The 10,537-nt window shown below is 22.7% G+C and overlaps 3 protein-coding genes across 6 annotated transcripts; all 3 read right to left on the reverse strand.

Annotated features, from left to right (window-relative positions):
* Nucleotides 1-225: 225 nt before the first annotated feature.
* Nucleotides 226-3,696, reverse strand: LOC126902218 (uncharacterized). Of its 4 annotated transcripts, none has more exons than XM_050679261.1 (9): nucleotides 3,675-3,696; nucleotides 3,410-3,476; nucleotides 3,305-3,378; nucleotides 3,091-3,232; nucleotides 2,346-2,758; nucleotides 1,589-1,748; nucleotides 1,169-1,362; nucleotides 946-1,108; nucleotides 226-853 (listed from the first exon to the last, which is right to left on the reverse strand). In XM_050679261.1, the coding sequence occupies exons 2-9, from the start codon at nucleotides 3,459-3,461 to the stop codon at nucleotides 381-383; spliced, it is 1,671 nt and encodes a 556-aa protein (XP_050535218.1). In that variant the 5' UTR covers nucleotides 3,462-3,476; nucleotides 3,675-3,696; the 3' UTR covers nucleotides 226-380. The 4 variants fall into 4 exon arrangements, with proteins under 4 accessions (XP_050535218.1, XP_050535219.1, XP_050535217.1 ...); XM_050679262.1 differs by lacking the exon at nucleotides 3,675-3,696 and having other exon boundaries at nucleotides 226-511; nucleotides 580-853; nucleotides 3,410-3,658; XM_050679260.1 differs by lacking the exon at nucleotides 3,675-3,696 and having other exon boundaries at nucleotides 3,305-3,388; nucleotides 3,420-3,656.
* Nucleotides 3,697-4,136: 440 nt separating this feature from the next.
* LOC126902220 (uncharacterized) lies at nucleotides 4,137-6,121 on the reverse strand. Its single transcript, XM_050679265.1, has 2 exons — nucleotides 5,324-6,121; nucleotides 4,137-5,257 (listed from the first exon to the last, which is right to left on the reverse strand). The coding sequence occupies exons 1-2, from the start codon at nucleotides 5,910-5,912 to the stop codon at nucleotides 4,230-4,232; spliced, it is 1,617 nt and encodes a 538-aa protein (XP_050535222.1). The 5' UTR covers nucleotides 5,913-6,121; the 3' UTR covers nucleotides 4,137-4,229.
* A 1,507-nt stretch (nucleotides 6,122-7,628) lies between these two features.
* Nucleotides 7,629-9,740, reverse strand: LOC126902229 (uncharacterized). Its single transcript, XM_050679275.1, has 3 exons — nucleotides 9,634-9,740; nucleotides 9,025-9,258; nucleotides 7,629-8,017 (listed from the first exon to the last, which is right to left on the reverse strand). The coding sequence occupies exons 1-3, from the start codon at nucleotides 9,695-9,697 to the stop codon at nucleotides 7,815-7,817; spliced, it is 501 nt and encodes a 166-aa protein (XP_050535232.1). The 5' UTR covers nucleotides 9,698-9,740; the 3' UTR covers nucleotides 7,629-7,814.
* Between the last annotated feature and the right edge of the window lie 797 nt (nucleotides 9,741-10,537).

Here is a 10,537-nt window from a genome sequence, read left to right on the forward strand (position 1 = left end):
TTAATTATGGTAATAATTTACTTAAATAAACACGTTATTTAATATATATATTGTGTAGTATTTATAATATTAAAAATAATTTAATGAACAACTTTTAATTTTTCAATAGTAAATTATAAATAAAACCTTTACACATGTGTATTTAAATAGACATATGGAATATAAACTGAAACGGCGTATTTATCACCTTTTATTTTTAACGAATTTTAAGAAAGCTTACAATCTGTTTATAGTATAAACTTTATACATTGGATGTAAAATTAATTTTAAATAATCAAATAAAAATTAATAATTTACAAATAATTAATACAAATGAAAAGAAGAAAAATATAAAGTGAAAAAATAAAAGGATTTTTCAATATAATATTAATATAATAATATTATTTTACTATTTTGTTGAGATCATGTAGCACTTGTTTTACTGTTTGATGGGAGTAGTCGTTCTTTAAAAATAATTTGTAGTAATATTGTTGAATAAATGTCCAGACAGCGCATGATGGAAGTGGGTATTCTAAATTAAAAACATGGAATATCTTAAAGCAGACATCCACTGCTCTTATTATTGAAAAAATTTTATACTTGATGGCATCAAAATATAATAATATATCTCGTGGTTTTAAAATCGTGCCAATAATTAAAATGAATGGTTGTATTGGCTGATTTCTACTTTGTAGTAATGCGATATAAGCTTCAGCTTGGTCAACTGTCTCGTGGAAACTAATTAATGAATTTTGAGAGTCCTTTATAGAATATTTAATGATATTTTTTTTTCCATTTTCATCTCTCGTCACTTTTCTCGACGTTGGCACGAAAAGCGAGCTTAATAGATAGAAGAATGCTGTATTTTTTCCACCTGACCAAGAAAATAATTAATTTAATGCTAAAATATCCTTTTATTAAACTGCTAAAATATTTTGATTTATATTTATAATAAAGTATTATTACTTTGACAAATGTCTGATCTTTGAGAAAGCTGTTCTACAAGTATTTTGCTATCTCGGTCTTTATTGTGTTTTTCTATAATATTCATAATATCTTGGTAAGAATCATCAAATGAATCGACCATCATACTATTATATTTGATAAGTTGTTTAAAGTCAATATCCACCTACAAAAATGTAATCCTTAAATTTAATTATTTTATGTATAAGCAATACATTTTACATACGAGTTTATATCCAAGGGGTAATCTATAACTAGCCCATTCATTTATTATTTCGTTTGTTTCTTTAGCCTCTCTAATCTTTTTAAGTCTAAAATTGACAGTAGCACCCCAATACTCTTGTAACTTCGTAAATGGAATATTTAAATGATCATATTTTATTATGTCGATAATATCTCTGATGTCCTCTTCTTCTGGTTCTAAATAAATTAATGATTATTAATTAAAAAAATATTTCAATTAAATTCACTGATGCAACTAAGTGGGAATATAGAGTCTTTACCTACCAAATTTTTTTTAATTGCTCTGTAAATTTTTTAAGGCAAATAAATTTATAATAAAATTATTTTTTTATTTTTTAAGGTGAATTAAAAATAATTTAATTATAGTTGCACCAACGGTTAAATTTAACAATAAATATTTTACCTATAATAAAGTTATCTGTTGAAAAATTATTTAGATTAATATTTTTATTATTTTTTTCGATTAATCCGCTTGTCTTCAGCGATCGCATATTATTGTAAAATTTTGTGTATAATTTACCCCTAGGAGTGCTATTTTTAAAACTTCGCATAAAATATATATCCTGTAAAATAAATTATTATTTAACAATAATACATAATTGAATAGTAAATGGGTAGTAGTAGTTATACATAAAGTACACTAGTGTAGTAAATCATTTTAAATAACCCGCTTTAATGTTTTAAACTTCTTTCATAGTTCTTAGCATATATGTCCAACACATTAATCAAGGTTTTAGTAGTGTTAGATAAAATTGACATTAATGTTACAAACAGCTGATATCAACGGTTTTAAAACAAATATTATGATAACAATATTTATTTAAACCACCACAAAATCTATCTAATTCGTCGTGGTTTAATACTGAGTATTGATTGTTTTATGTTTGTAAAAATTAAACCGTTCATATTTAAACATAAATGTTTACTTTCAATAATTTAAAATTTACGTAAAGTTTCATTTTCAAAGTGTTGTGTACACTTAAAAATTGTTTACAAATTTTTTTCGGTAAATTTGTAGTATTTTTAGTGGCATTTAAACTGGAATAACCAAAAGTTAGTTGAACAATTATATCAATTTTATACAAAATCAAAGACAAAATGTATAATTTTTTTTAAAGCTATTTTTAAATTATAATTAAAAATAAATAATTCAAACTTGCTTTAATCTCTGAAGGAAATAAAAAGTTAATTTGATCAGCAATACTCTCAGCAAGCTTCACTGACATGGTAAAGTCATTTGAGAATAAATAGTGGATAATTATGTCTACTAGTTTTCCTCTTATTGAATCATTTAGTTCATTATGTTCTTTATAATAGTCTAGCACTAATAATCCCTCTGTAGATTTTGTTAAAATAGAATGAATATCTACAAATTTGATTAGGTCATTTTTATTAGCTGTAGTAATCAATTGTTTTGAAACATTGTGCTTATTCTTGGTCACATTTAATGTGTTTTGCCGAGTAATTAAATGATTTTCTAATTTTATTTGTGTCCCTAATGAATAATTTGAGAGAAGTTTATCAATGTGCTTGGATTTCATGTGGCTTAATGCATCTACATCAATACATTCACCTGTCAAATATTATAATTAGGTAATTATTAAATAATTTAACAGTANATTCACCTGTCAAATATTATAATTAGATAATTATTAAATAATTTAACAGTAATTTATTTAAATGTTATGCTAAATTTTGAATCATTTTAATTATTAAGTTATCCCATTACAATAGGAATTTTCCTTTATGTAAATCTTAGATATTTTTTAATTAGAAAATATTTTAATATTTTTTAAATGTACAGATATAATGCCAGTTTTATAAAATTACATTATCAACTAATATTATATAAGTAATATAGTTAGTAATTAGTTATAACATTTTTACTTTAAAACAATCACTTACTTATTAAAGCATTTAGCAGGTGTCCTAAATTCCATCCTTCTAATATTAATTTTACTTTATTAATATTTTCTTCGTCTAATTTAAAATTTTCTACTTCATTAGATTTCAAAGATGTTATTTCATTATTAATAGACTCATGTTCCTCAAAAATTAAAATTAAATTAATGATTCATTAAAAATAATCTGTTATATTTTGTATAGTAATAATACATACTTGTCTTTCAAACAGCTTTTCATTTGTATTACATTCATGTTCCATATTAGATAATTCATGAAGTATAAATTGGTCATCAGAGTTTCCAACAAAACTATTACTTANCATCAGAGTCTCCAACAAAACTATTACTTACATTTTTATTTTCAAATGTCATTTTTCAATTTAATATCTACATGATATGTAGAATTAGGATCATCATTAAATGTGTATCAGTAGGTAATTTTGCATAATTACTATTATATTATTTTTATACATAAAACATATTTCCATATAATATTGTAATAATAAAAATAAATAAATTTTTGTATGTATGGGCTCTAAAAATATTTTAACCCCATTTTAATACTAGTTATGGAAAATTTCTTACTGGATCTGAGTCATCATTTTGATTCAAATAATTTTGAAAATTTATTCAATTTAATAATGTTCTCCAAAATAATTAAAAATTTAGAACAATTTTTTTTGTTTAAAAAAAACTTAATACTAACTCGTATTGTGATTTAAATTGAAGTTTAACTCAAAACAGCTATGTATTAGTTATCTATGACAAAAAGTAATAACAATATAATTGCATTTATATTATTTTCTGCAAATTAAAAAAATATATTATACTTGCATTCTTCATTCAATTTAAATTTTTTTAACTTTTGAAATAAAAAACTGTAAAATTAAGGTAAGCTATTGGAGCTTAATTATTTATAATTAATACTTGATATTTAATTTCTACATTTATAAATAATTTAACTAAGATAAACATTTTTCTGGTTCAAGTATTTATAAATTTTAGGAAAAGTTAATTCTGTATAATAAATATATATATCAGAAATATATTCAATCCTTAGAAAATAATTTGAATTTAACCTTGTTTGACTTGAAAAAATAGTAAATTATTAAAATATTTTAATTATTTTGAATAATATGTCTAAAAATATTCTTTTAACCGAATAAACACTTTTCCTGATGATATGTTTGTTGTATTTACTGGTGGTCCTCTAAAGTCATTGATATTATGTATAGAGAATTCTTGGATATTAATGTTTTTAGGTACTTCATAAGCTGCATAGTGTGGATTATAATTATTTAGTAAAATTTCTCTGGCTAAAATTAATACATTGATATTTTTTACAACAACTATAGCTTCTATTTTAAAAAGATAACCATTTAGGTGTTTGCTCAAGTATAAATTATACTTATAAGAAATTCCATTAAATTGTACTTCTCTGTAGATTTTATAATCTGCTGGATTCATACCAGTTTTAATTAAAATTTCTTTTTCAAATGATAGTGAATTAAATAATATATGTTTTTCACATGCTATAATGTCAGGTTTATTTAAATTCATTATATAACCTGCAAATCTAATTTGAAATTTTTTAGCTAACGTTAATGTAACATTTCGTCTAGATGAAGTAACCCGTGCATACGTTTTAAATTCTTTATGTTTACCTTCAAACCTAAAGCACCAAAAATGTCTCAGTGGCCCTGACTCTTTAATTATTTTTGGATAATGCACCATCAAGTGGTGCTTTGGTTTTAAGGTATCATTAAATAAATAAATATAATTTTCATGGTGCTGTTTTATCAAGTCAGTAAGCAATGAAATTTTACTTTCAGAAAAAGAATAACTCAATAAAATATCTATTATTTTTAAAAAGTTTAAATAAAACAACCAAACCTCATCATCCTCTGGTACTAGATCTCCTACCATCAATGAAAAAAAATGAACAAATGTCCACATTTCTCTTGCTGACATTTTTAATCGAAAAGAATCTATATGTGTTGAAAGAATAGGTGGTGAAATATTACCAGCTTCTAAACTACCATAATTGAATATATCTTTCCTATTGTTTAGTTTATCCAAAGTAAATAATTGAACTGTAATGGTTAGATATTTGAGTATATGACACATATTATAATGACACACCCCTTCAAAAATATCATGCATAATATCTACACAGAGGTTATTAATTACATGAAAACTATTAATTTTGTTAAGAATGGACTCTTTGTAAATACCAGATTCTTTAAAATTTAAACTGGCTGTGTCTATTTCATAATTATCAACAGTTCTAAGTAATGATGAGTTTTCAATAGACATAACTTTAGTAAGTTCTTTATGTGCTTTACACAAACGACAAAAAAATTTGGCTGAAAAAGATTTACTAAATTCTAAAATGCTGTTGACACCAAGATTATCTCCTAAAACTAAACCAAGAATGAAATATATTTTCAACTGTCCATCGTCTGTTGTTATAGTTATTCCATCTTTTTCAAGATAATTAATTTCATTAACTAAATTAGTTAAACATTTATCATTGCCAAACATTTTAAAATCAACTGATTTAACTAAAGATGCTAAAAATATGTTAGACAGCATAGAATTATTATTATGAAGCGGAAAATTATAATAAATTGCAGCAATTGATTGAAATTTAGAATGAGAGCCCAGAGGATTATTAATTTCCAGATCATCAACATATAAAAAAAAAGGAAAAACAATTTTTCCTTCATATGGTACAATTTTTTGTTTCCAAAGTTTACCTTGTATAAAATTTGATATTTTATCTGTATTATTTGTTTTTAAATCATTCATATTATTCAACATTTTTTTATAATTATTACCATGTTCAAAAAATGTTTTAAATTGAAACCTTAAAGGCAGTAAAACTGCTCTAGTGTGCTCTTCATTATATACTGCTGTGCCATTTACTTGTACTATGTTTATTTCATTATTTATAGTAAACTGTGTTAAATTTTCCAAATAATCATTTTGTTTTAGCCATGAAGTTAATAAATGATCATTATAACAATGACAAAAAGTTTATAAAAACACAATTACATATTACTATGAGTGTACGTTAATATTTAGAAAAAAAAATTAATTAAAAAAAAATGTTTTTTCATAGTCAATTTGATCTTTGAAAATTACATTATTTTGTAAAAAAAGCTCAATTTAGAAAACAAAATTTTCCAACTTAAAAGTTAAAAAACGTGTTGGTAATTATGGAATATGTTAGAGTATCACATAAAAAAAAAACAATGAAAGTTTCAAGTCTTAAATATAAATACTGTTATCATAAGGATATTTTTACGAATTACAAGTATTTCATAATTTAAAACTTTTGATAAGTCATAAATACATTTTCGTAAAACTTTTTTAATTTTTTTTTTTTAATATTTTCTTCTTATATACTAGACAACTTGTGTGTAAAATTTCAAAAAAAAATAAAGTGGTCGCGCAACGACTTTGGATGATTTGATATGGATTTACCCTTACTTCACATTCATTATATATAATGTTCATATAATTTATTTTTTTCATCAATCAACAATTAATATAAAACAATAAATTATAATTAATACTTGATAAGTTAATATAAACTATTTAACAGTAGCAGATTACAACTGAACGGATGAACGTCTTTAGCCGTTCTACTCTAAAGGTAAAATATTTACAAAATCTTAATATGAATTGAAATAAATTATATTACTGTCTAGATAAGATATTATAACAGAAAGTTGAATAATAAAAAATGATAGTATTAAGTATATATTCTAAGACATTAAAATTTAGATCGCCTAAAAATAAAATTCTATCAAATAATTTTTTTTGCAATTATAATTGGTTAGTGAAGGAGTTTAAGTCATTAACGTTGACTTTTCCAGAAATAATAACAATTATTTTACTTTTTTTGTATATATAATTTTAAACAAAATACGTTAAAATCAATTTTTTAATTTCCTTGGGAACTACTATAAATGAATATTATAAACGATTTTTTTTTAACGATCATGTATTAATTTATCTTAGTTCCATTCATTTAGGCATTTGTATTTTACTAAGTTTTATTAATTTTTAATTATATTTTAGTTGTTTTAAAATTTAAATTTCTAAAAAAAAGTGATATTTCTTTTTTTATTGAATAATTTAATTAAATATTCTATTTAAAAATAACTCTTATGTTTGTTTACTTTAAATAACATTTCTAGCAAAGAGTAATAGAAACTATTTTTCCTTATCTACTTTTTAATGATTTCATATAAAGTAAAAGAGTTTATTGAATAATCCTTTCTTATTATGCTACAAGTTATTGTTAAAACAAAAAATATATAAACAAATTAATTATTAAACATAATTTTTAATACAAAAACTAAATTTTTGACTAATAATCATTAATTTTAACTAAGAATTAATAAGTAACAAAAAACTAACATATGATACATAAATAAATATAATGAAATATATTATATTTATAATAAAATGCAATTTTTCATGAAAATTTAAATGCCATGAAAAATAACTTTATATTTGAATAAAAATCTTTAAAAAAGTTTTATTGTATGTTCTGTGGAGTCTATACTCCAATGTTTAAAAAAAATTTTAAATGTTAAGATGCATAATACAAACAATAAAAATATAATTAATTGGAACAAGTAAAAAATGTAATAATTATACAAAGGAAATTTTTGTTTCATACAATACAATACAATAATATTTTAATAATATCTAATGAAACCAATAAAATAGGCTGACAGCGGATATCGAAATTATTAAAACGAATCTGGATAATCCTAAATATTGAGCTGCATTGCATCCATCATCATAACAAGTGGTGCAAGTCTTTAGTAATTTATCGAGTTCCTCGAGAATTTTGCAGTATTGCATATCACGAATAATACACCCACGAGTCACAACTTCTTGATCATTATCTGTAAAAAGTTATATAATTCAACATAAAACTCCTTGGTAAAATAAACTAATTTTTTATCAATATAAGTCCAATAATATTTTAATTAAACAAATAGTACTTTTTTTAAGTTAAATCAATATTTTTGTTGATATTGATTTTTGTAACAACAAAATATTTGTTAATTTGATCAATTTTAACAAAATTAATGATTTAATTAACAAAATACTGTGATACAATTAACCAAGCGTTTATAAGACGTATTTGTTAACTTTACTAGAGGATTTTTTTCAGTGTCCTTTAATTTTTCATGTTTTAATAACATCACTTATGTGACTATATTATGATAGTAGGAATATAATACTTCCAGTCGAGGACTAAGTGTTTTGAAGGACTTCTTCAATAAACTTAAAAACTATCAAAATATATTTATAAAATAAAGAATAAAAAAAAATTAATAGCTATGATTAACTCGTAACACTTTATCTGGCCAATGAGCCTCAAAAACTCTTAATCTAGGCTTTTGATTACTAGATTGTATAACTTAATGCTTCTGTTCATTTATTTTTAATCTTTAATTTTTAAAAAGGTTCTTCATCATTAGATAAAATCATTAGATTTGTTTGCTAGGCTCGCACAAAAATATTTTTACACCTGCATAGTTAAATTATAGAAAAAGAAATCTCCTTTTTACTAAAAATATTACTTGTCTTAATATTGACGCGGTTATGGACCTAAAATATTAACCTTTGATAAAAAAAAGTTCAGAAAAATAAATCAACTATCTTTTTTTAGTCATAACACGTTGATTATTTTAAACCCATTTTTACTAAGCAAATATATGATTAAAGACAATTTTATTTATCTATCTCAATTCAAACCCGTTTCTAATATATTTCTAAGCAATAGCTAGAGATCATGAAACAGATACCTTAATTTAACATACATAATACATTTTGATAGCGAAAAATATTTTAAGTTTAAGACTTGTGTATCATAGTTGAATTAGATAGTAAATTAAAAACCTACCCATATGAACAGATTTTATGCAGGACCAATCTAGAGTTATTCCATCAATTGGAGTTTGATTAGTATTATTTTGTAGTAATAGATTTGTCATTGTTTCATTTGCAGTATTTTCTGTTTGATTATTTTTAGATATAATATTATTAAAAATTCTACACTCCATTAATTTTCCAGATTCTTTTTCAAAAGGATCACCGCAATTTTCAATCTCACAGATGTAACATTTTAAACACGAACCTAAAAAATATAAAATTCTTTAAACTTAAAGTTCAAGTTATATCAGTAATTATATAACAGTAACAGATAAAATATTTTAAAGAAACAAAAAAATTTTTAAAAAACTAACTTAAAATTATAAATAAACAATTGAGCAGTTAATATGTAAGAGATAACAAGTCACAAAACAAATTTTTTCAGGAGAAGGAAAAAGCTATTTATGGAAAATGTGTAGACTTAAGATGAGCATTGTTTTGTTTTTAACATATTTTATACAGAAGTTTGATTTCATTTTTTTAACAGATTATTAAAATTTGCATATTTTGTTTTTTATGAATAAGCGAAAAATTAATTTTTTTAAACACTACCATGTTATTGACTCATTTATAGACTCACTTAAATTTATTATTGAAACCAAACAAACTAATAATTTAATTAAACTCATTTTTGTATTAAACATTTCAAGTATTCCTTAACGTAATAAATGAAGCATAGAACTAAAATAATTAATATATAAAATAACCTACTTGTCACTCATATCTCTTAATTATTTTTTTATCGTTTAGATATACTTGGAATAGTTTAAGATAATTACACTAATGTAAGTCAACAATAAATTATTCATTTTTGTTTTGTTCAATGAAAATGAAACGTATTGTTTTTTTTTTTTTTAATACTTAAAATAACTTACAGAAAAATAAATAACTATTATCTCTATATGTATCAAATATAAGATAAAATTTAAGTTGAAAAGATAGAAATTTCAATAATATAAATGCAACAATGTTACATTAATATTATATATCACTAAAATATTGTAATTTCATTTACGTGCTATCAACATGATTAAAATTTTAATTGACATATTATAAAAATTAATCATTTCAGACATACATCGTTTGTTTCGAAATCATATATGTGTATTAATTTGATAAAATTACTAATAACGAAATCATAATAATTAAAAATAGTATTATTACTAATACCATTATTATCTTGTAATAATTTACCGCTAAAAAAAAAGTTATAACGACCCATTTAGGGTCTACTTCTAAAACCAATCCACCACATAATTCTTGTGTATAAGCTATTTCCAAGTTTCCGTTTCAAAGCAGTTCACTCCTTCAGATATTTCTAACGACATCAGCCATCATTACCTTGGACGTTCCCTCAGTCTTTTTCGTGCTATTTAGTTTACTATTTCCATTATAATAAGACAATCATCTGACTTTCACGAATTACTAGGCCAGGCAAGTCTTACACTCCTGTCAAACTGCACTATATCCTCTTTTGTGTACAA

This window comes from Daktulosphaira vitifoliae, unplaced genomic scaffold, assembly GCF_025091365.1.
Source record: "Daktulosphaira vitifoliae isolate Bord-2020 unplaced genomic scaffold, ASM2509136v1 Scaffold_3, whole genome shotgun sequence".
Classification (NCBI taxonomy): domain Eukaryota; kingdom Metazoa; phylum Arthropoda; class Insecta; order Hemiptera; family Phylloxeridae; genus Daktulosphaira; species Daktulosphaira vitifoliae.